General features: G+C 35.4%; 1 protein-coding gene and 1 non-coding gene across 3 annotated transcripts; both read left to right on the top strand.

The window, feature by feature from the left end:
* Positions 1-26,993, top strand: LOC138701346 (protein regulator of cytokinesis 1-like). Of its 2 annotated transcripts, none has more exons than XM_069828132.1 (8): positions 1-197; positions 722-854; positions 9,242-9,462; positions 12,681-12,825; positions 14,144-14,302; positions 19,370-19,558; positions 26,196-26,280; positions 26,390-26,993. In XM_069828132.1, exons 1-8 carry the CDS (start codon positions 184-186, stop codon positions 26,392-26,394), a joined length of 951 nt encoding a protein of 316 aa, XP_069684233.1. In that variant the 5' UTR covers positions 1-183; the 3' UTR covers positions 26,395-26,993. The 2 variants fall into 2 exon arrangements, with proteins under 2 accessions (XP_069684233.1, XP_069684235.1); XM_069828134.1 differs by having other exon boundaries at positions 2-197; positions 26,192-26,280.
* On the top strand, positions 15,538-15,613 carry TRNAC-GCA (transfer RNA cysteine (anticodon GCA)). Its single transcript has one exon. It is a non-coding gene; the product is annotated as a tRNA-Cys (tRNA).
* Positions 26,994-26,997: the final 4 nt, after the last annotated feature.

Genomic DNA, 26,997 nt, shown 5'->3' with positions numbered 1-26,997 from the left:
ACTTAGCCAATGAACATCTTGCCCGTTATTTTGTTTATGCTCAAGCTACTTGTGATGGATAAATTTGAATTTTAATGTCTTCGTTTATTACTAATTTATTGGTATTTTAAATTATATATTGAAGTAGATGCATATAAGTTACCTAGTCCATTCAACGCTTTCCGGATAAAATACAACAATACAATGTCACGACCGTGGTAAGCTTCGATGTTTGTAATTGAGTAAACATAATTATTAGTATGTAATCCAATTGTATATAGTAGATTTAGGTGGTGTAGTCTATATTCAGTAGTTTCAGATAAAAAATATTGGTTGGAATTTAATTGGTTTCCTTAGTGTTGGTAGACTGTAGCAAAAGTGGCAACTTGTTGAAGAGGTTCATGTTATACCGTATAAATTTTTGTTTCCAACTGCAATGATGGTAAATATTCATGCATTTTAATTTTCATTTGATTTATGGGTCTACTGTTATTGCTTTTGATGCCATCTACTTTGTGTGTGTACCTTCCAACAGGATCCTATATTAAACATTACAGGTGTTCACAAGTCTCTTTTGTTGACAGAGTCCTGTTATTAATCTCCTACAATTTCATACAATTTACCGTATTTTATTACCTTGCCATTTATTTATGTCTTCAATATATATATATATATATATATATATATATACATACATACATAGCGTTGTTTAAAGAGGATTACAACATTTTTCATTTTTCAGGATTCGGACAATTGAAGATATTTCAACAGTTGCAGAGAGGGCATTGAAGGAACTGTATTCCTACTGGAATGAAGAAGAGCTAACCCAAGAGGAAAGAACTAAGGAGATTGATGCGATTAATGACGAGCTGGTGGTAGGCAATTGATGGTTCTTCACCAAGTTAGTCTCTTGGGGATAACTTTGAAATTTCGATATCCTTCCACATCACACACGAGATTAATGTTTTATTTGCGTTGCATTATTTCATAATCAAATGAAAGTGAGAAATGGAATAACGGTGTACCGGAATAACTTTACAGATAGGTTAAACACGCAGCACATATTAAGTATTGGGAATATTTCAGTATACGAATACCTCACTGATAACAATTATCTTAAAATACTAAAAATAGCAGATTTGTCTGTATTTGTCGAATGCTCATCATTATGCTTACTAAAAGACACTTTTCAGCGCCAATAATTTATTTTGTGTGCACAAGGTTGAAATTTTGGAGTAAGAGGGAAAGGAAGGTATCCGTGATCTGAAATTTATCTATTTGATAAAAAAAAAATGTAACATTTTAAAATTCCTTTGCAGAACGAAAAGTTACATTTATTCGGATGAAATTTCTCCACAATTGATGGACAAAACTAAAATTCTTTCAATCATTAATTATCATAATACACTGCACTCTTAAATTTACTGAGCATAGGCCTATTTGGAATTAAATCAGTGACTTCCCCGAAACTTCCTATGAAATGTTTCATATAAAACAATTTTTTTCATGAAAAGAAAAAAAAAATCGAGCAAAATTGCATTTAACTTTTTTGTTTGAAATATCTCAAAGAATAACCTGGGAGCTTGGTTATTGCCAGCGATAGCAACTGTTGATAACTGAGCTCCCAGCACTGCGGCCGACAGCAACAGCGAAAGGCACTGTGCAAGGCTACATTCGGGCATGAGTCATAATCCCTCTTGGGCTGATTACCTGGTTGGGGTTTTTTCCGAGGTTTTCCTCAACTATAAGGCAAATGTCAGGTAATCCTATATCCTACCCTCGAACTCGTGTCACTAAATAATATCTTGCTAACAGTTCATCTATGTGGAACAACTGTTAGCATGTCTGACCATGAAACGAGTGGGCTGGCTTAATTTCGGCTGGGACACATTACGTCCTGGTTGTCGTTAGTTCCGAAGTTTTCTCCTACAATTGAAGTAGAATTGCTGGATAAGTTTCGGTGTTGGCCCTCGGACTCATTTTGTCTTAATTAATTTCATCTTCATCTGTATTTCAATAGTTTCAGATTGACCAAGGATGTAGTACCACAATCTAGTATATACAGTCACGAAGCTCAATTCTTGCTAAATATGCATCCATAGATAGTTGCTAACCACCAGGATCGCTACTATCGCCTCATCACAGACCCTTTCCCTAGCAGACGATAAAATATATTGTATTTTCGATATTGTGTTCTTTCGAAAAAGTAAACACCTTCCTTCCACTATTGAAATATGAAATACATAAGGTTTATATATTATTTTCATAAAGTATATATTATATTTTATAAACTCACCTTCCTGGATCTATCGGGAGAAGGATAACTCTGACCTCTTCTTCTTACAATTTATCATCATCATCATCATCATCTGTGGTCATACAGCCCTTTTAGTTTAGCCTTGACCTCCTTAAGAATTGCCGCCCAATCTTCCCTCTCTAGGGCTCTCCGTCTCCATCTCTTAATTCCTGCTTTAACTAGATCATCCTGAACATCATCCAACCATCGTAGTTTAGGTCTTCCTACTCCTCTTTTACCACTTTGCGTGGCATCTAGTAATCTTTTAGGAATATTATTATTGTCCATTCTGATAATGTGGACCAGCCACTCCAGCCGTCTAATTTTTATATCAGTGACAATACTTGGATCTTTATATAGTTTTTGTAGTTCTCGTACAATTTATAGTGCTACAAACGTCTCCTTGTCCCATATTATTATTCAAATTATTGTATTTTAGCCATTTACAGTTTTTACATTTCACAGTTTACACAACTTTTCACAACAATGCGAAATTTGGCACAGTTAATGCCTTTTTGATCTAGATCAGGCCGTAATGTAGGCTATGTTCGGGTATTCTATTTCAATGAAATATTATATAACTTTATTGCGTATCTTTGCTAAGTTTTATTTAGTGTAATGTGTCCATAAGTTCCATTTACTTCTTGTTGCATATGTTGCAGAAATAATTACAAAACTGTGTTAACTTATTTTAATGTGAAGAGAATTTTACACGTTAACATAATCTGTTCGCATCAACATTTTACATTTAGAATTGAAGCTATTTTGAAGTTTAATAAAAAAGAATTTGTATTGTGATTTTAATTTAGCACATCTACCTTCCTTAATTGTAGACAGAAAATTTACCATACCACTCCTACGAAATTAGTGTACGTACGATTGTGTTAGGCCCTACTTCGTCTCTTAGGTAGTAGATAAATACAATAATTCAGTACTCAATTGTAGTATTAAAATACAGACAAATTGAATGTGCGGGGTATCATACATGACATTATGTTTAATTATAATGTATAATTGCGAATATAGGAATATAAGTTAAATATAGTAAACATAACCTATAATTTCCTTGTGTAATGGCAAGGCATTGGAGACCACTAAAATTAGACAGAAAGGGTAAGTGGTACAGTAAACATCCGTGCGGTGCAACTGAAAATTATTGAATCGTGCATAAATGAATGTACAAGAATTTCGCAATATTTAATCGAAATAAAGGCAGGTATTACACATACGAACAACGTAATTTTCACACCAAATATAATATTACACTCTAACTCGCAAGTGAATTATGTCTGAAGTGTCTCATAATTTTTTTTTAAATTTTATTAGTGCAATTACACTGTATTTTAGAGAAATAAATGTTACTGTTTATGCATTCCAACTAATTTATACGGTTGAAACACTGCCCTTTGTGATCGGGTTAAGCGAGTCACATGGTCTGCCTTACGGCCTGTATTAGATTACGATGGCAGTGGCACAGTCTATTGTTCCTAGTACTCACAGCGCTCCAAGCAGTTAGCAACTATCGCGAGAAATGCAAAAATTCATTCCAAGCTTCGTGACTGTATATATTATACTGTGGTAGTACCATGATTTGCATACAGATACAATATCTGAGGAAGCTGCAGAAATCCCAGGGGGTCAGAGGGGCTCTTGTAGTGAACTCCTTCGGTCCTGGTGATATGTAGCTGAATCAATGACACCAAATAGGAAATCACGATATATACAAGGACGCAACCTTCAGGTCAATATAGGATATAGCAAGTTGTAGTACCATGAATTAAATATTGTTCACATCAATCTAAAGGTACAGTCACACGTCGCTACTTTTACAGTGCTACTTTTATACTGCAGCTGCAAAAGTTGCGTGTCGTGTTCACATGTAAGCCAAAAGTAGCGTGCTGCACGCTACTTTTCGTGCTGTGCAACCCGAGTGCTGCAAAAGTTGCAACTGGAGGTTGCGAGTCTGTTCACACAAGGCGCTACTTTTGCAGCCGCAGTCATGCTGCAGGTTTCCATCTCCGTATTGACTTCTCAATATACATTTTGTGGTTATGTTCGCATTATTAAGAAACTCATGCGAAAGCTTCCTTATCTATTATTTGCTTTTCTGTCGTATCTAGTATTCAGAAATTGACATTATTTTTACTATAAAGCTTTTAAAAACGCCTATATACTTAAATGATAACCAACAGTATATTCACGTAATCAATGTTGGCAACCCTCCTGTTTGGAACTACGCTACGGAAAATTTAAAAAATGAATTATATCGTCAGCAATTATGCTCAGACTGTGTTGTGTATTTAATAACTGTTACAAATAATTTATTTTCATCACATTTAACATTAAAATATATCCAAGCAATAAAAGTATCATTGGCACATTTGGGTGGTAACACTGGTTGCAACCGCAGCAAAAGTTTCAACAAAACCAATATCAAAAATGCTGCGGCTGCAACCCTGAGAACCCTGTTCACACGTCACTACTTTTAAGTTGCGCGCAGTATGGAAAAATAGTGGGCAGCAGGTTCGGCAGCCGCTACTTTTTGGGTTGCACCGTTGTTCACACGTCGCAGTACGAGAGTTGCGCAGTTTTTTGTACTGCAGCGCTGCAAAAGTAGCGACGTGTGATTGTACCTTAAGGAGGCTGCAGGATTCTCAGGGGGACAGAGAGGCATTCTTGTTTGTCCAAGCGGATTCTGTCGGGCCTGTATGTTGTGTAACAGAATCGATAGTAGGCACCAAACAGTGAATCATGATATTCACAGGAATGCAGTCCTGCGGACTTCAACAATCGTTCCTTTCTAAGGAAATCAGCTTAGCACAATAAGCCTCAGGTTATGATCCAAGCTTTTGGACCCTTCTCCATTAGAGGGGGCGGGGGGAATCTCGCTACAACAAATTCCACTGGTGCTATATAATTTGTCAGTTGTTACAGTGTTCTTAAATAATTTATTAAAATAAAAGGATAATTTCTGTCGTCAAAGAAGCACTTAAAATTGATAAAAGGGTAGGTATCTTCAACCATCCATAGCGTACACCAGTGGTTGCCAAACACTATGAAATGATGACGTATTAGAAGTGCAACCCGCACACCACTGTCGCAGAGAGTTGAGTGGAATGGGTATCGCTTCAGGTAATGCAGTGCAAAGACGGACTGTGATCGAAAAACAAAAACAAATAATTTTCTACTTATTAGTTACATAGGCCTACATGTAATCCATGTTAACTTTTTTTCCTCCTGTTCATCATTATTGTATAATTATCAAAACAAAATATATTTTCTTATTCGCCATGACAGAAAACACGTACTCTACACCAGCAGACGTTTGAAATCAGAAGTTTCATCGTAAGCAACCACCGTAATTTGTGCATGAAGACTCCCATCTGTTAAGCGAGATTTTTTACACGACTTTATAGTGTTCATTTTAGAAAATAATTGTCCACATATGTATGTGGAACCAAACATAGCTTCAGTTCTCACAGCGACTTTTCTGAGACATGAGAAGTTTGCCAGATCGATATTTTTATAAGTATCAAAACCAACTAAATCCAAATACTCTACAATGATAATACCGGAAAGTTCACGGTAAAAGTGGCGAATGACTCGCCAGTGCTATCTAGCGGCAGGGATTGTAGGCAGCGAGGATGATGTGACGATTAGCGTGTTGAACTGTGATATGAGCTTTATTCTTCAAAAAACGCATGATGTCCTAAGGATTATTCTCATAGTTGTAGCCTACACAATGTCAGTTAAATGTAGAAATGTTTGTACTATGTTTTGTAAAAACTATGCCTAGCAAAATATGCTAGAACTTTCTTCAGATTTCCAAAAGATAGAGATTGGGAGTAGTCATGTAAACATCAGTAGAATATTACTTTTCTGTTACAAGATGATGGTGATGATGACGATGATGATGATGATGATTATTATCATTATTATTATTATTATTATTATTATTATTATTATTATTATTATTATTATTACTGCTTCTACTACCGGCACTAGTTATTTGCTTTTGTCTTCTAGGTGTGCCATGCCCATATAGGTAAACAAACGCAGACAGACTTTAGTTAATGAGGTTTAATAGGGTGCGTCAGCTATCGCTATTTGCATCCTTATCTAAACTTCTTTAAAAAAACAAAACACAAACGATATCATAAGCAAAATGTGAGCACTAACTAAAAACGCTGTCAACAGTTCTAGACAAACGTTTAAAATTAGAGTGATAGAATATATTAATGTACAAAAATCACAAAATATATTCGGATTACTTTTGATTATCGGACGTCAATAACCATCATTCGAAAGAATAGGGGAAAGTAAAAATAGAGTGTAATAAATTGGAAAAGTATACTGAAGTTTTAAATCAGTCGTAGGACTTAATTTTTAATACTCTGGTTTTAATAACAGACTGAATATAATAGTTATTCCTTCACTGAATTTAACAGCTCCTTTTTTCCGAAAATATGAGTCAAAATAAAAGCACAATGAAAGAATCGCGAAGGTCCCAAATAAACATATTAGATTTTGCATCGAGGAAGCTGCGGGATTTCTGATATTAGACAGAAACGACAGACCATACTCCTCCATCGTGTAATTAGATAGCAATGACATATTCTCTATGTTAACTGAAACAGTTACTAAATTGCATAAATCTACTTTACATTGTTCATATAAAACACACTTTCTTTATAGCCTAGTTTCTCCGTATAAAAATTGAAAGTCTTTCCTTTTTTATCCAAATAGTGTGTCTTGGGATGCATAACATAAAAATGTGAATTGTTGTTTTTGTGAAGAAGGTGGACTCATGTTTTTCATAATATGTGATTCAGGTAGTTATTCGGACAAATAATTTGCCTACTCCTATATTTTAAAGGCATTATTAATATTTCACTAAATTAAGATCATTTTTTACGATGCAAGAAATCCTAAAAGATAAAAACTGGCTCAACCGGAGATGACAGCTCTAAACACAGCAAGTCCAAATGCCAATTAATTAAAATTGTTCAAGATGATGTATTTATTAGTCACAAGTGTGCTTAAAAGGAAGGAAATGGGGAAACGATATTCCAGTTACAATAAACTTTTGCTGCAACATTCCATTAATGTTCACCTCAAGACGGAAGATATCTAAGAAGAAAATTATGTTTACCAACAGTTAGATCTCTCAAAAATTGACTTCATGAATTTGATATAGTCCCGGTATAAATCGCACCATTCTACAATTAGTTATTAAAAATAAAATCTGATATTGCACCATTGAATGAAAAGGTTGTAACTATTATTGTTTAAGATGAAATGTCTTTGAAGAAAAACATAAATTATAATGCTAAAGCAGACACTTTGAGGGATTCATTGAATTAGGTATAGATAGCCATAATCAACAGACTTCAACTGACGTAAAAATTTCAGAAATACCATTTGCAAACCAAGCACTGGTTTTCATTATTCGAGGCATGTGCAAAATTTTAAAGCAAACTACGTATAACTTATTTTCTACCAAAAGATACAATGCCTGCAGAAATCTTAAAATCACATCTGCTAGATGTAAAAGATAAAATACAAGATACAGGCTTTATCCCTAAAGCAGCGACTGTGCCAGTATCTTCACTGATAAATATTTCAATGTGCTAGTAAATTGTTACATAAAAAATAAAATGGATAATCATTAGCCAAGGAACAAAAGTTTCTAAAGTCATGCACAACTTAATCATTATTACATTTGAAAATACGAGAGTTGTTCCATTTCATTTCTACTCCAATAACTTTGTAACTTCTTATTAATTTAAAATGTTGTGAACCTTGTGACTCTAAATAAAACTATTGATTTGCATCTCTTATTGACATCAAATGAACACTTCTCCTCACGTAACCTAGCATACCGCAAGAAGTGTGTAAACAATCCAAGCCGCTAGATAGCAGCACAGTCACTTTTCGCCGCTGCTTGCAATGCTAAACAGACAAGCTTTCCAGTATTATTGTTATAGAGTATTTGCTAAATCCTTACACTTACTCTTTATAAAAGTATCATTTTGAAGACCGGCAACTTCAAGTTGAAAATCGGGTCTTACATTCAGTAAGTCCATTGTGAAAGGGTTTGCAAAGAGGGAAAAATCAGTTTCTATGTGTTTGAAATCCCCAATTCGTCTATCTTTAAACTCTGTAATTACTATGTCTAGGATATCAGTGTATTTTTTCATCTTTTGTACCGAAATGTTTGAAAAAAAGACATTTCGAAACACAGTATCGACACACTTACAGTAGGCCTATTACAAGTGCACTGTACGTCCGCTGCTGATACCTGTCTGCTTACTTCTGAAGAAATGAAGGGAGTAGGAAGAGGGTGGGGGGTTGATGTCATCATTACGCTTGAGTAGAGGCAGGGGCAGCTTTTGGCAATCACTGGCGTACACAATGATTAGAGCACAATTTGGACATGGCATGGATGTCATGATCTTGAGTTTAAATTCCACAGCTGAAGTTGAAATGTTAGTCTGTTGCCAATGTGTTATGCTGTATATTTCTAAATAGCCTGTGATCTGTTATGACGTGACTCATGACAGGAGTCCCACTGTGTGTCCTATTGGTAGGTTAAAAATCCTAGAATGAGCATTAGAATAAACTTCTGAAAGAAATATTGGGCGTGCTTCCGAGCAGGGACAGCAGCATTTCCTCTAAGGTTAGAGCCCAGTTTAGGCGTGTGTGTATTAATTGGAAAAAAATCATATAAACATGCGCCCTATTTTCAATATTTTCTAGCCCCTAATTTTCGATTAATACACACACACACACCTAAACTGGACTCTAACCTTGGAGGAAATGCCACTACCCCTGTTCGGAAGTGCGCCTGAAATATTAAATGTATGCTGGAAAAACGGGAATTATATGCATTTTTTATTACTATGATTTCCTTTCTTTTATGTATGTCCTTTTGTTGAGAAATTTTAATGCAGTTGTTTGTTGCAGTGTTTCTGGGAAAAGAAAATAGCAGATAGAAAATATAGCGTATTGAAGCATAAGATACAAAAGCTACGAGCCGAAATTGAAATTTGGTGGGAGAAATGTTTTCTCTGTGAAGAGGAGAAAAAACAATTTGAAGATTACAGATCAGCAGAATATTCAGAACTCTTGTACGAATGCCATATAAATGAATTGGAGAGACTGAAGAGGAGATATGCCAGAGATGAGTAAGAGTGAAGAAATATATTATATTGACTGTTACACTTTTACTACGTCATATTACTTTTGACCAATAAAACTGTACAAAAGGAGTCTTTCAACCTATCATGGCTGTTTATCGCACAATTTTATCACTTCTCTAGCATTTGTTTCTTTGTTTACCAACATTTCAAACTGCAAATTCTTTACGGTATTATAAAACATGCGTCTACACCTGTGGAGTAACAGTCACCACGTCTGACTGCGAAACCAGGTGGCCCGGGTTCGATTCCCGGTCGGGTCAAGTTACCTGGTTGAGGTTTTTTTCTGGAGTTTTCCCTCAACCCAATATGAGCAAATGCTGGTAACTTTCGGTATTGGAACCCGGACTCATTTCACTGGCATTATCACCTTCATCTCATTCAGACGCTAAATAACCTTAGATGTTGATAAAGTGTCGTAAAATAACCTACTAAAAAAAATATAAAACATGCTTTCATCGATCGTCATTTGTTTCCTGCATAGATAGTCAACTGAAAATGGTGGCTCCGTTCAAACATTTTGGTGAAGGCAACATTAGTAAAATAGAATTTTAGTAAGTCAATTAATATTTTATTGTATTATATCTTTGTATACTTTCTTCTAATCCAGACCTGCAGAACTGTAGCTCCTCAAAGTGACTGCCTTCATACCCTTCTACTCACCACCCACCTTTTCTACCAAGTGTGGTCATAGGATTCTAGTTGTGCTCAGCTATATCAACATTCATCCTTGCAGCAACAGGTACACAATATGTGTACTGTAGTTTGAAGAGAACTGGAAATCTAAACCTGTGAAGAAATACTACTTTCAAAGGAAATCGGAATATGATTATTTTGTTGTTAAAGAAGACGAAAGAATTGTTTGTTTACTATGTCTCATCCAATTTATTTCTAACTCGTCATTTCAATATTAAACGACATTTTAATAAAGCCCATATTAAGAATTATGGAATAGACAAACTTTCGGGTAAGTTCACTATTACGAACTGTATATTGAGTACTTACTTACAAATGGCTTTTAAGAAACTCGGAGATTCATTGCCACCCTCACATAAGCTCGCCATTGGTCCCTATCCTGAGCAAGAGTAATCCAGTCTCTATCATCATATCCCACCTCTCTCAAATCCATTTTAATGTTATCCTCCCATCTACGTCTCGGCTCCCCAAAGGTATTTTTCTCTCCGGTCTCCCAACTAACACTCTATATGCATTTCTGGATTCGCCCATACGTGCTACATGCCCTGCCCATCTCAAACGTCTGGATTTAGAGTTCCTAATTATGTCAGGTGAAGAATACAATGCATGCAATTTTGCACTGTGTAACTTTCTCCACTCTCCTGTAACTTCATCCCTTTCAGATACAAATATTTTCCTAAGCACCTTATTCTCAAATGCCCATAAACTCTGTTCCTCTCTCAAAGTGAGAGTTTAAGTTTCACAACCATACAGAACAACCGATAATATAACTGTTTTATAAATTCTAACTTTCAGATTTTTTGAGAGCAGATTGTATGACAGAAGCTTTTCAACCGAATAGTAACACACATTTCCCATATTTATTCTTCATTTAATTTTCTCCCAAGTATCATTTGTACAAATTTTGTTACTATTCCTCCAAGATATTTGAATTTTCCCACCTCTTCAAAGAAAAAATTTGCAATTTCTATATTTCTGTTTCGTACAATATTGTGGTCGCAAGACGTCATATACTTTGTCTTTTCAGGATTTACTAAGAAACTTATCTCTTGTATATTGAATATTTATTTATATACTGTTAAATTAAGGACATCACTCGTTCATCTTTTACTGAAATGAATAGTGACATTTATATTAACTTTCAAGCTTCATTACTTAAATGCTACAAATTTATGTTTTTCGTAGGTAATAAGAGGAGAAGAGTTTTGAAAATTCTAAAGCAGTCTAGGTGCAAAGAAATCTCCAAGAAACTACCGACAGAAAATCTAGCATAATCATAAACCTTGAAACTATATAACGCATTGTAAATACAATAACTTTATTACATTCCTTTTTGAAAATTACAGTGCTGCCACTGATAGACCTTCCACATGCAAAGAATGTCAACAACTCTATGTAGAAGTCGATCATCCCAATAGAAGAGGAGTGAGGCTGACATCGCATTTTCCCTTCTTACAGGTTCTGCAGGCCTGTTCTAATTGTTTAATAGTCAATTAAATCCCACTCGAGTTTTGATTTTCTCAACAGTAATCTCACTAGAGATTTTGATTTATCTAGAAAAAATCAAAACTCCAGTGGGATTTAATTGACTATTACACGATTAGAAGAAATAAAATACTCTAATACAATAAAATATTAATTGGCTTACTAAAATTCTATTTCACTAATGTTAGCTTCATCAAAACATTTGAACGGAGCCGTCATTTTCAGTTGACTGTCTATGCGGTGAACAAATGACGATCACAAGGCATGTTTTATAGTATCATAAAGAATTTGCAGTTTGAAATGTTGGCAAACAAAGAAACAAATGGTAGAGGGGTAATAAAATAGATACTGATTGACTTAACTAAAATTCTATTTCACTAATGTTACCTTCAAACATTTGAACAGAGCTGCCATTTTCAGTCGACTATATCTATGCGGGAAACAAATGACGATCGCAAAGCATGTTTTATAATACCATAAAGAATTTGGAATGTTGGCAAACAAAGAAACAAATGCTAGGGAATTTTCATATTGAAAAGGTGGTGAATATAGGTTAAATGGGCCCGTCTTCTTGCTTATCAAGTAATGTATAGTCTTAATTATTAACTTTGTCACATTTATTGAATTAGATTAACGTTTTCGGCAATTATTTGCCATCGTCAGAAGAAATAAAAATAAACAAATGCTAGGGAAGTGATAAAATTGTGCTATAAGCAGCCATGATTGGTTGAAAGACGTCCTTTCATACCGTTCTATTGGTCAAACGTAGTATGACATAGTAAAAGTATAATAGCCTAGCTAAATCAAAACCTCTAGTGAGATTATTGTTGATAAAACTTAGTTGATGTTATGTTGTAATAATTATATGATAATATCTTTGAAAAATATTGGAGTGCAAGAGATCAAATGACTTTATTGTCAAACGCCTGGCATTAGAAAGCAACAACAACATTTTACTTTTGTGTTATAAATATTATCAATAGTGTAAAATTATAAATAATTATATTCTGTATGTTTCATTATAGGTCCTTATATCTTCTTATTAAAAAACATCAGGATATGTGGAAACGCATAGTAAATGCAGATAAACAAGTGTCGAATCCCGATAGATTCCAAAATAGAGGTGCACAGTTACTACAAGAAGAGCGAGACAGAAAGGCAGCTCAGAAGGTAAACTTTTTTGGTAATCAAATAGAACGCAATTTGTGTCTTCAAAGCTAGCTGTATTAAAACTGGAGCAAATTAATACACATTCCTGTGATATTGTTACAAACTTCTCAGTGTGTTTCCTATTTATTATACCAGGTCTTTCACGAGTACTTAATCACTCTGAAAATTGGCTGATTGGGATGATTTTTAATATATTATACATTCCGCGCCTGTGACGTCGTGGTCTAAGGCATCCTGCCTAGGACCCACATTATGGAATTCGTGCTGGTTCGAGTCCTCATAGGGGAAGAAATTTTCTCATGAAATTACAGCCACCCAACATCATGATGCACTTGAACTACGATAGGTAGCAAAATCCGGTTGCGAAAACTAACTATAATGGCTGGGGGGATCATTGTGCTAACCACACGTTAATCTTCATTTTGGTTGGATGATCATGCACCTCTGCATCGCCCTCGGTAGCGTAGTTGGTATAGCGCTGGCCTTCTATGCTTGAAGTTGTGGGTTTGATCCCGGCCGAGGTTGATGACATTTAAGTGTGTTTAAATGCGACAGGCTCATGTCAGTAGATTTACTGGCATGTAAAAGAACTCCTGCGGGGAAAAGTTCCGGCACACCAGCAACACTGATATAACCTCTCCAGTTGTGAGCGTCATTAAATAAACCATAGTTTTTTTTCTACCTCTGCTTCAGCGTGTAAACGTGAGGCCAGCAGCCGGCTGGTCAGTCTGGGCCCTTCAAAGGATTATTATTATTATTATCATCATCATCATAATCATCATTATGATCATTATTATTATTATTATAATCATCAACATTATGATCATTATTATTATTATTATTATTATTATTATTATTATTATTATTATTATTATTATTATTATTGAACTGGTTGTTGCTGGAAATTCTACACATCCAACAAAAAAGCCAGAAACTAAACACACTAGAACAATACGAAATATACAGACACACAGAAACACATCCAAATGAAATTCTCAACACACAACTCAATTTCAGAACACACACAGTCTTTGACTTCACATTACACTACACAAACACACCCGGACAGGAAGTAAAACAAAAAGCGCCAAGACCAGCAGCAATCAGTTCTGAAGATGGCCAATAGCAGGCTGAAACATGTTAACAAGATAATATAAAATTTAACACGTGAAAGACAAATAATACGTTTTTCGAAGTTATTATTATTATTATTATTATTATTATTATTATTATTATTATTGCCGTATTATATCAGTTGATGGAGGTTTTCGTTAGCCACTATAGATTTTAAATAGCTTCTAATTATTTATTGTTCTAGGAGTTGCCGCAGCTTGAAGAACAGGTAATCAAGCAGACACGAATGTTTGAAAACGAGAATGGAAGACCATTTTTAATATACGGTGAACGGTTTTCTGATATGGTCGCACATCAAAAAGAACAACATAAAGAAAATCAAAAGTCACTTAAAAGTTGTAAGGTATGTTTACACAAATTTTTATGAAATGTCTAGAAGATTTAATTATTTTTTATATATACATATAAATTTATTGTGTGCGCTCAGTTGGTACAGCAACTGGGTATGGACTGGAAGGTCTTGGGTTAATCCTGAGTGATGACAGGATTTTTCTCAGGCAGGGTCTACTCAGTTTCCTATAAAGCTAACTATCAGGTCTTTCCTGAGGGTAAAAGGTAGTTGGTGGTGCCAGTCATACTATTTCATTGTAGCACTGAGGTCTTGAAAGCATAGAGCTCCACCTTCATGCTTCCCATGTGCCATTATGGTGTGTAAAGAAGATACATTTACCTATTGTATTGAGGAAGGTTACAGTACAACAGTTTTGAAAGACCAATCATATCCATATTAAGGCATACGTTCTTCATATTATAATGAAAATTCTTGTTACACTCCATTACAAGATGTCTCTTTTTCCTGTTTCTTTCTCTTTCTTCTTGAAACATACTTGGATTTTGCGTACCTAACTTAGTGTCATATGGATTATTGTATATGGATTACAAAATGTCGTAAACTTTCTTGCGTCAAAATGCATATACTCTCATATCCTCCAGCAAATAGTGACACAAAGTTTCTGACTGTGTATGTTTGCTGATATGGTTGGATGGTAGCCAATGCTTTGGTATCATGGCAAATGAAGCCATCAGCTGTCTTGCGGTCCAGTATTTTTCTGTAATGTTGAGATGAGCAGGCAAAGCTTCGCAATTTTCCAGGTGGAGTTACTATTTAATACGAGAAAAATTCGTACCGGCACCAGGAATCGAACTCAGGACCTCTCAGCTCTGCGTGCTGAGCGCTCTTTCCAACTGAGCTATGCCGGGACACGATCCACGGTGCCGGCTGAACCCCTCTCGTAATGCTTTTTACGGCCTTACTACCTGTATTTGAGACGATTCACGTCATATATGCAGGAGCGCATATTTAAATGACTTTGTGGCCATATTCAACATCAGTTTATGAAAACTGCTAACAGTTAATACATCACATATTCATTTGTATGAGGTCTCGCCCACCTCATTGAATATTACACGACTACTCTGAAGTAGCCAATATGTATTATTACTATTTAATACGAGAAAAATTCGTACCGGCACCGTCACTTAAATATGCGCTCCTGCATATATGACGTGAATTGTCTCAAATGCAGGTAGTAAGGCTATGCATTACGAGAGGGGTTCGGCCGGCGCCATTGATCATGTCCCGGCATAGCTCAGTTGGAAAGAGCGCTCAGCGTGCAGAGCTGAGAGGTCCTGGGTTCGATTCCCGGTGCCGGTACGAATTTTTCTCGTATTAAATAGTAATAATACATATTAGCTACTTCAGAGTAGTCGTGTAATATTCAATGAGTTGGGCGAGACTTCATACAAATGAATATGTGATGTATTTCCAGGTGGAGCTTATACAGTAGCGTGCAAATTAATCCAAACACGACATATTTTTACATTTTCTGTCATTGTTGGCCTCACAGCTGCTCATACCGCTTTAATTGACATCTGTAGTACGTGTAATTCCATTGTTGAAGGTCTGTCAGTATTTTTTTTATAATATGTGACATTTTGCCTGTCGTTTTGTACTTATAAGCATTTCAGTTGTGTTGAAGACTTAATACTGCAATCCTGTGTACATTCTGTCGTCTTCACAAATGGATACAACTCCAAGAAAACGGTCTAAAATTATAACATTAGCAGAGCATTCTTCTATGACACAGAGGCAAATTGCTCCAGAATGTCACATCGGTTTGGCTACTGTTAATTCGATCATAAAATGATACAGGGAGACTGGATCCATCACACCCCAGAAAAAAGGAAACTGTGGCCGGAAAAGGAAGACTTCACCTGCAGATGATCGTTTAATTGTCAGGAAAAGTAAATTAAATCCTAGACTAACTGCTGTCGACTTAACCTGCGAGTTAATGGCTACCACTGAGGCGAATATTCACGTCACAACAGTGCGGCATAGGCTTTTGGAAGCTGGACGAAGGGCTCGTAAGCCTATTAAGAAGGAACTGCTAACCCCTGTTATGTGCAAAAAACGCTTAATGTGGGCAAAATTACATCAACACTGGACAGTGAATGACTGGAAGAATGTACTTTTTTCCGATGAGTCTCATTTCGAGGTCCACGGCCACTGTGTTTCTTACGTACGGAAAGGATCCGAAAAAGTAACAACAGCTCATCTCCAACAAGCACCCAAATACCCCCCTAAAGTAATGTTTTGGGGTTGTTTTACACATGAAGGGCCTGTAGCATTAATACCTATCAAGGGAATGATGAATTCTGACAAATATATTCACTTATTGGAAACCAGAATCGTACCCCAGCTGCAAAAATCATTTCCGGATGGCAGAGGTGTGTTCCAACAAGACCTGGGACCATGCCATACGCCTCGAAAAACTACAGAATTCTTCAACAAGAAGAATATTCAGGTACTCCCCTGGCCAGGCAACTCACCCGACATCAACCCCATTGAGAACTTATGGTCAATTTGCAAAAGAAGAATGCAAAAAATTGGATTGTTCTACAAAGGAGAAGATGATTTCTGCCCTCATTGGTGTATGGTTTCGCAATGAAGAAATGAAGAATATTTGTGGGAAATTAGTGGAATCCATGCCAAATCGTCTCAGAGCTGTTATTAGGAACAAGGGAGGGCACATAGATTACTGAGGTATGTCTTACATCCTTTTTTTATCCCGTTTGAGTGTTTTTGCATAAGTAATTACGTTGTTTGGATTAATTTGCACGCTACTGTACAGTAAAACCTCTATTATCCGTGGTAATGAAGGGGGTAGGCTAAACGGTTAATCAAAAAAATCGGATAATCCATACCATAAACTATTTTCTTAAATTTAGTGAATAAAGTTTACACTTTCGGACTATTGACAAATCATGACTGTCTAGCAACTCATCTCTACAGAATAGGTATCTCAGCTTCACCCATATGTGTCCTGTGTAACGATCCAGCAGAAATGAATGAAGACCACTTGAAGACCTGTGAAGCATTAAGATCAGAAGAAACTACAGTTCAAAAGTATTGGAAAGCACGACTGCTAATGGCTTCATTGCCAGATACAAGGCACTAGACAACAACAACAACAGTTTACACTTTCGCAATTTCCTCAATGATCTTGTATTAAACACGCTAAGTGGTGGATCAGAAGTTCACTAATGTAAGTCTCGTAGTTAACAACTGGTTCTGGTGGCAAGGGAACTCCTTATATTGGCTGTCTGTGGAAAGATAGGGATAGTGGCGGTCTCATGTTGCAGATTTACATAGTTTGTACAATTTATTCTTGAATTTTATTAAATTGCACACAGTTGTGACTCCAATCTCGTATTCTGAGATGAACCACAGTTTAATGTTCCCCCAACCACTCAGTTATTTGCACTCTTTTATATTTAGAATAACATGATTTCTTTTGATACCCTGAAGACATTTTATATAGAACTTATATAGTACAACACAAACAGTAGGCCATACTATGTAAGGACAAAGTTTTGTAAGATCTCTCTTTAGAAAAAAATAACGTGCTAATATAATGTGCAGTACTTTATATATTTCTGTAGCAAAAAAAAAAAAAAAAAAAAAAAAAAAAAAAAAAAAAAAAGAAAGAAAAGAAAAAAAAAAGAAGTGAGAGAAAGACAGTTGGATAATCTGCCATTCGGTTAATAAGGAGACAGATAATCGGAGTTCTACTGTATAGAATGCCGGGTAGCTCAGTTGGTAGAGCAGCTGGCTACGGACTGGAAGGTCCGGGGTTCGATCCCAGGTGATGACAGGATTTTTTCTCGTTGCCATCTTTGCCAAACTTTCAGAACGGCCCCGAGGTTCACTCAGCCTCCTATAAAATTGAGTACCGGGTCTTTCCCGTGGGTAAAAGGCGGTCAGAGCGTGGTGCTGACCACACCACCTCATTCTTGTGCCGAGGTCATGGAAAGCATGGAGCTCTACCTCCATGCCCCCCAAATGCCTTCATGGCATGTTACGGGGATACCTTTACCTTACCTTACTGTATAGAATATATAATATATAATAATAGAATAGAATTAGAGAAATATGTTCAAAGCATAAGTTTGCATTTATGATGTATGGCTGCAAAAGGGTCTTCCAACAAATAGGGATTATAAAGAATGGACACTTCGTGTCGGTACCTTTATTGTAGCCGGACCGATTTCAATGACCTTCAAGCCAGCTAGAGCGTCAGATTCTGCTTTCTCCCTAGAGTTGGCGCTGACATCACACCAGCTAGCAGTCGATACAGTGGAAATATAACACATATAATTAATACATCTAGGTACATTATGTACTCAAATAAAATAAATTGGATCCATAAAATAATAAATCCTTCATTAACTGTAATGTCTAGACTCTAGAGTTCCTTTATAATGAGAGTTCAGACGTTGACCCCAACAACAATTAAAATGTAATGATTTGATAGCGCTGAAAATGGAAAAACAAAACTCTTACGAGAAGTAAAACCATATACCTATATTATATTATTATACAAATATTAAACGAATTCGATACTTAATTTTATAATGTATTATATTATTTTATAATATAATTTATGATATCTGAAATATAAAATATTATTATTACAACTAGTTTGTCACTGAGAAATAAGGAAAAGCTGTTAACTTGAATTTATTTGAAGCAAAGCGTTACTGGATTATGCAATAAGGTAGGCGGTTTGGATCCTGTGCCTTAATTCTATTCTCAATTGTTATCTTAGCATATGCTCGATTACACTACCTCTAGCGCTTGAAAGTGGAACTAGCCGCTGGCGCACGGAGAAACAAAACACAGGAAAATTCGCTCAGTGTCCATTCTTTATAATCCCTATTCGCTGGGTCTTCCTTCCTACTAGTTAACCGGTCAGGCTACCAACTACCAACCAGGCTCTGTCTTGCACGCACCTAAATTCTGTAAGCATTACAATTAAATACTTCTGTGTAGACAGTATTATATGTTATGGAGTACTGTTTTGTTTCCAATGTAAACCATTATAAAATTTTTATATGATATTTCTTGCAGAAAAAATGTGATAATTGTCCTTCACTTTCGAATGGCTCTACTGTGCACAAATCTTCCTCAGTCTACAAGTTGAAAAGGAAGCTCGATACCATCAGTCCAGCAGCTTCGAAGTCTAAACTGGCACGAGTAACTTCATGTGAAAAACTTTCTCACCCCTCTTCTCGACCCTTAAATCGGAAAATTGGATTGGTAATGTTTGATTTTTCGTGCTGGTATTTTGCTTCACAAGAATTTCAGAGTTTCATTTTCGACAAGTACAGCTGCAAATAAACTTAGATATTTGCATGAATATATTGCATGGCTTGATTATGGTTTTATTTATTTTGAAACTTAATGCAATGTTTTTGGAGATTTATCCTTCGAAGAGGTGGAAAAATTCAGATATCTCGGAGTAACAGTAACAAATATAAATGACACTCGGGAGGAAATTAAATGCAGTATAAATGTGGGAAATGCCTGTTATTATTCAGTTGAGAAGCTTTTGTCATCTAGTCTGCTGTCAAAAAATCTTAAAGAATTTATAAAGCAGTTATATTACCAGTAGTTCTTTATGGTTGTGAAACTTGGACTCTCACTTTGAGAGAGGAACAGAGGTTAAGGGTGTTTGAGAATAAGGTTCTTAGGAAAATATTTGGGGCTAAGTCTGGTGGTAATGTTAAGAAAATATTAATGTTTCTAATATGTGAGTACTATAGCATGGATGAATATACAATAGGATGTGAAACTGTGGTCAGCACCATCTGACGGAAGGGGGCTCAAATAAGATGATCAGCATCCGACGTCGTGGGTGGTGAACGTTAGAATTACGTGTTGGGTAAATTACCCAGAATTCTCTATTTGTTCGTTCGAAACGAACAGACAATGCTTGAGAAGACAAGATGGCAGCCAGAAACTTGCTAATGAGTGGACATAAAGTGATATGTGGTGTGTGTATAAGCAGTGTATGTTAAACAGTGATGTTTATGGATGTTGTAAAAATAGTGTTGTTGAATATATTGTAAAGTAATAGTAATATAATAAATTGAATTATCTAAGTAGTTTTTGCAAACTTTTCCATTGCGCTGTGTACTAAATACCCAAAGAATACAATCCCAATTATCTAACCTTTTGCTTTATTTTCTGTCTCTGTCTGGTTATATTTTAATTGAGTAGTGTAAAATAGATCGTCTCTTTTATCTTCCTGTTGGCTCCAGTAAGAATTTTCAGTGGAAAATTGTGTGAGAAATAAACATGTAAATGTTTTATTTTAAATTGGGTTAGTTGAGAATATGGTTGAGGGTGGGAGGGAAGGAATATTTTCTGCATGGTTTAACATTTTCGTCACCAGGTGTGCTGCTAAATGCATGGAGTAATTAGTTTTTGTTTTCGCTACTTGGTGCGCTGCTATATGTAATAAGTCCCTTATTTACACTTGCTATTTGTCGCGCAACATCAAGTGCTTTCTGTTGGCTATATGTAGCATCACCATTTACACTTGGCAGATTTCTTGTCCACAAGTCGACGCAAGTTGTCGAGCAACATCCTATATCAAGCGCTTTCTGTCAGATAAATGTGGTATCACCGTTCCCTCTTGGCAGATTTCTCGTCTGCTACTCGAAGCTAGTTGTTGAGCTCGAGCAACATATGAGTGATATAGTGAGCCTTTTAAATGAACAGAATGGATTAGAACAATATAAAAGCAGCTGTTTAAGCTTCTGCAGCTTCAAGTGTTTTGTTAGCTTGCACTAATGAGAAGCAAAAAAAAACCACAAAGAGAGACTGGGAAAGGAAATGGATATCCAGAAGGCAGGAGAAAGGGTTATTCCATGTTCTCAGTAAAGATTTCAAACTGCAACAAATTGTCCAATATATATTTATTGTATTAAAATGAATTGAAAGTTTAATTTTTTTCTTGCATATTGACTGCTGATGTTCTTTATTTTTGTTTTGATGTCGGAGGGAATAGTATTGGGACGAACAGACTCCAAATTTTTACAAATAAACTTCAGTGCATTTTCCCTCAGAGTCCTATTGTGATAGTCCTTACTTCTGATGTCATATAAGCATGGACATTGCTCGTAAAGCTCGATTAATTTCATTACTTGGTTTTTGTTCCACTCTGACATGATGCTACGAAGCGCGAGGAAACAGAGAAACAGCTGATTAAAAGTTGTCTGCTACTGCTTTTCCGAACCATGTTCGGGTCCTGTCGCGTGAATTCGGCTGGCCCACCTACGGAAATGTCGCACAGAAATAGAAACAGCTTCTACCCAGCAGATGTCGAAAGGGAAGGAACGAAATCCGTACTGTGCATGCGCCCGCGCTATAAGTCGAACGACATTAAGCTAGTGTAAATAGAGACTAAGTTCTCACCATCCAACAGATGGCAGCAAGATGAGTTTCTACATTAGCGCCTCTAGCAAGTGTTATGGGAAACTCAGTAAGTTTTGCATCCTGTTATATATTCATCCATGGCTATATTTTCAAAATGTGTCTTATACATTTTTGATATTTTTAACAAATCAAGAAAGTAATTTTTCCCAGTTCTTTTTTCTTAAAGTAAGAATTGTTTCACCCTTTAAAATAAATATTTTATAGTATAGAGATCAGGAATAGAAGTTCATTAGGTTACTTTGTTCGGTGAGTTTTTATTTAAATGTTCAAATTGGTGAAGGCAAGTTTTGCAAACAACATAGTTGAATAAGGCAGGATTTGGAAAAACACAAAAATCTTCAATGTAATTTAATTTTGTATTACAAGACTTCAAGTCAAAAGTTATACATTTTTAATGAAGTAGTTTAAAAGTCAATGATTAGTAAAAAAAACTGACAGCTTACTAAAAATATTCAAAATACTCTGATAATGAAAAAGTTTTCCAATGTTCTTAAGCACAATAAACTGATTCAGAGTCTGGTTCACTACAACAGGCAACATCTGATTCAACATTCTGGGCTTCATCAGCACGATTTGTATTCAGGATGTTCATGTAGAAAGATAATCCGCCTGATTTTTCCATCCATCACCGAAATGTTTTGTTAGAAGGTTGTTAACATCATTTAATTTTGCTTCTTTAATGATGTTCCCTTTGTGAATAACTTGAGGCTCAATATGAAAAATACGCCCTATGAAGTATGGAGTAGGCAAGTTATGGAACACATTTTCAGAGAATAAGAACATTTTGGAACATCAACCATATTTCTCCTATTAAATTGATTGGGAGGAAATTTTTTTTTTTTTTGGAACATTTTGTGATCACAGAGTGCAGTGTTCTGCAACTTTTTTCTAATCACGGCAGACCCTAGAAGGGGCTCGACTCAACATGGCATACCAAAATGTTAATCCCCTCAAAAACCTATGATGTGACTCTCTTAATATAATTAAGTAATGTAATCAAATTTATTATTATTGTCATTATCATTATTCAATCAATCTTTATGTATCCAGCTGTTTGCTGACAACTTAAAGTCCACTGTAGTCTATTCAGTTGTTGTTTTCACGAGAAAAGAGGCTATTTTGATCGGTGTTCATTATAAATGCTGTTGCTAATAGCCAGAGGTGGGGTGTAGTCAATATATACTGCAGGGCTGTGTCTTCTGCAACTGATACTGATGATTTTAATTTACTTCTTTTGTGGTTTATGGATTGACAGTATAGAAGAATGTGTTCCAGATCTTCATCATGTTTATTACACCACAGACAAGTAGGATTATCAGAAAGGTGAAATCAGTGTAGATACAATTGTGTGACAATGTGACTTGTTCTGACTCTTGATAAAAATGTTTGAATATGTCTGGGCAATTGTACATTTCCAGGTCATTTGGTTTCTTTTGTACAGACTGTAACATTTTTCTTTTGTCAGAAGAGAGCCAATTGTTGATCCATAGGTTTAAAAAAATGAGACTTTACTGAAGCAAAAGCACTGGATAGAGATATTACTTGAACAGTTCATGGTTGCAAATATGTTGCCTGTTTTGCAATATTATCGAGTTTCTCGTTTCCAGGTATACCACAATGACTAGGTATTCATTATCATTATTATAAAATAGAAATCAACTCTTGCATTTATTGACTATTTATGAACTTTAGTTCACTGTAGAAAATACACATTTCTATTATTAGCAAAGTAAATAACTTTACTCATACTTGGGCTGATACATATCAGAATCATTGACATTTCTTCATCGATGGATTTGAGTCTCTCCCTCTTTGATGTTTTAATTTCAGTTAACATGGAGAAGCCCAGTTCACACATACAATAACATATTAACTGCCATCTCGGAGAAATAGCCAGGTATTCACTCCTTATTGGCAACCGAAATTTTTCCAAAGGCACTTCGAGAAGTTTTAATTTCAATGTTCTGTCTGCTTTTAAATCTGCCAGTTCCTCTTGTACGAGTATATTATTTGGAAGATGTTTTGAATCCACAATGAATGGATCACGAATTCAGTCGAAATCTTGAACTTCTGCTGCAAGATTACTAAATGTTCTTTAATTAAGTCCAACAATTTATTACCATCAGCAAGGAGCCATACAATTAGGAACATCTCAAACGACCCATTTTCAATAATACATATCCACAAATTCAGCTTATTCACAAATTCTTGAATCTTGTCCATATCAGTCAGAATATTTTCGTTCCTATCTTGCATTTTTCTGTTAAGCTCATTAAAATGTACGAAAATATTGAAAATATACACCAACTTAGATATCCATTCATCATCTGTAAATACATAAATCCGTGTACTCATGCCCTTGAATAGTAAAAAATGCAGAACCTCCTCTTTAAGTTCAAACATTCGCGCTAACACTTCACCTCATAGTAACCATCGTACTTCTGTATGTAGCAGGAGTGTAGTAGATGCTCTGATCCCATTTCCCGACACAAAACGTAAAAGCCACGTATTTTGGGGCTGGGATTTGACGAAGTTCACGACTTTTATTACTTCGTCCATCACAATTTTCAGAGGAAATGGCAAGACTGGGCAACAATGGCTTTGCAATGAATGAGACAATGGTCGCTTCGTATGTTAGGATTTACTTCACGTACTTTAGCCACGAATTCTTCACTCGGCCTGTCATAGAAGCAGCTCCGTCTGTACAAACACTAATGCAATCCTCCCATGTTAATTCATTACGGACCACATATTCATTAGATCTACGAACTATTTCTTCACTGGTTGCTTGCTTGAGCATTCTTTGCAAAAAAAAAATTGCAGTTACATCCCCATCAATATACCGAATGTAGGAAAGAAGTTGTGTGTGACTGCTAATATCGATGGACTCATTGATCTGAAATAAGAACTTCTTACTGCTCTTTATTTTCTCTTCATAATGTCTTGGATGTCACTAACTAGGCGGCTGATTGTGTCAGCAGAGAGGAATTTAAATTTAATTTTCAATAATTTTACTAATTTCTTACAATAATAGGTAAAAGTTCATGTCACACCTTTCATCTTGTGGAGGCACACCGGTTGCGGAACACTGTAGTATTGTACTTATCTGAATTTTCGATTTTTCGGGATAAAGCCTCGTTCACACTTTTCAAGTAACTTGAATTCAAGTCACTTGAAAGACGAACTTGAAAAGTGTGAACTGTATTTCAAGTTGACTTGAAATCAATTAACGGCTTGAATTCACGTTTCAAGCGAAGTTGGATCCCTTTCTACTTTTTACTTGACGTGAAAGGGTACTTGAAAAGTGTGAACGTCACTTGATAACTTGAATTCAAGGAGAAAAGCGGGGGAATTCAAATTAACAACTGTTTTAAGAGCATTAAATTAACAGCTGATTGTTTTTCTGTTCTACTGGGAATTTAACAATTATAGGGAACAGTAGTAAGTGAAATAATGACCAAGTATTTGAGTTTCTGAAGTTGTATAAAATTCACGAAGGCCTGCGGATTATAGAAACAGAAAAGTTTCGTAATAAAAATGCAAAGGAAGCTGCCAAGGAAGGAAGAGTTCATTGTAGAACTGAACAGCAGAGATTTTAACGTGAACACACGAGATAGCCTATGAAAGGCAATAATAAAAACCATTAAACTGTAGATAGAGAAGAAGTGAGGAAGAAAAGAGATTAAGAAAAAAAGAGCGTTGCTTGAAGGGATGACATTTATCGCCGAAACTGGCACGGTTCAGTGTGGTTGATAGATTTTTTTTTTGGGAACTCTAACAGCTTCAAGATGATCATTTTCAATTATGGTAAATCAGACTTGCTAATGTTTTATTACATTTGCGATAAGAATTATCAAATCTGCTTGAAGATTTCACTTATTCTATTTGTAATGGTCAATGGTTGTGTATTTCTCTTACTAAGCTAATTCCTAACCCATACTGAACAACCCATACTTCAATATATTTATCATTTCCCTGGCATGGAGGTTTGCTACTACAGAACTTCCTAACTGCACAACATCCATCGATGCCATTTTATCCTACTTGAAAACAAAATAACTTGAATATGTCTGAACTGAGACTTGAATTCAGGTTACTTGAAATCACGTGACTTGAATTGAAGTTACTTGAAAAGTGTGAACTAGGCTTAAGACACGTTTTGGAACTGTAGGACTCGTGTATAAACACAGTGTGTTGCTTCTTTTATTTCAAGCTGTGAATTAAAAAAAAAACAGGACAATACTTCATTACCTAATGTTTCTTCCATTTAGACACTTTCTTGAATTAGTGTCTTAATATGTGAAATGAGTTTGAGCTTGAAATTGACTATTATGCATAACCAGTAAAATCGATAAAAATGAATGTGATGCAGTTTTTTTAATATTACTGTATGTATAAATGCATCTACAAATTGACTTAATTGTAATTACACTACTTTTATTATTTCAGCCAGTCCGCAGGCAGCTTATTGAAGGGACAAAAGTTCCTGCTGTGCATTCATGATATCCTGTTTTCCTTTGTCGGTGTAGTACATACAGGTATGTTGGTAAAGTTCAGTATAATTGAAGTAAACAGTGCATGCAAATAGGTTAATTTTTATAACACATTTCTGGAGTGGTTACTATATTTTAATATTTTGCCCTGCAGGGTGAAGAGCGATAACACCTGCTGAATATGACTGAAGAGGAATGAATTCATGTTTCAAGTTCCGTCTTATCACTTGAATTTTATATTTTGATGTAGAGTTTTATATTATTTTAAATACATGTCTAAAAAAGTGAATTTGAAATGAAGTGTTGTATATGAATCACTATTTTATGAAGATTCAATTTTAATACAATATCTAGGAATCTCCAGACTTTCAAGTTACATTTTATATGATAGAACTTCGAGAAACTATCTTATGTGACAATATGGCAGTTACCAATAAAATATAAATAATTTGGTTAAGATAACATCTATTTTCATATATCATTACCATGAGAAGAATTTTAAGTCCATCTTCCTCCAATTAAAAAGCCAAAAAGTTAAAAAAATTAGACTTTGTGTGTTCATAATAAAATACACGTAGTACGTGAATTACAAAGAATAAAATACACATATATCAACAAGCCACCAGAATGACGTAGGAATTTAACCATAAAAACTTTAAACTGGTTATGTTTTCCACGGACTTATTATATATACTAAAGTGACTGTAGCATAATTTTTGAGTGTTTTAAGAGAAATTATTAAAATTATTTCATATGTGCATT

Source organism: Periplaneta americana, chromosome 6 (assembly GCF_040183065.1).
Source record: "Periplaneta americana isolate PAMFEO1 chromosome 6, P.americana_PAMFEO1_priV1, whole genome shotgun sequence".
Taxonomy (NCBI): Eukaryota; Metazoa; Arthropoda; class Insecta; order Blattodea; family Blattidae; genus Periplaneta; species Periplaneta americana.
The sequence above is the reverse complement of the archived record's forward strand: the minus strand, read 5'-3'. Positions and strand labels throughout refer to the sequence as shown.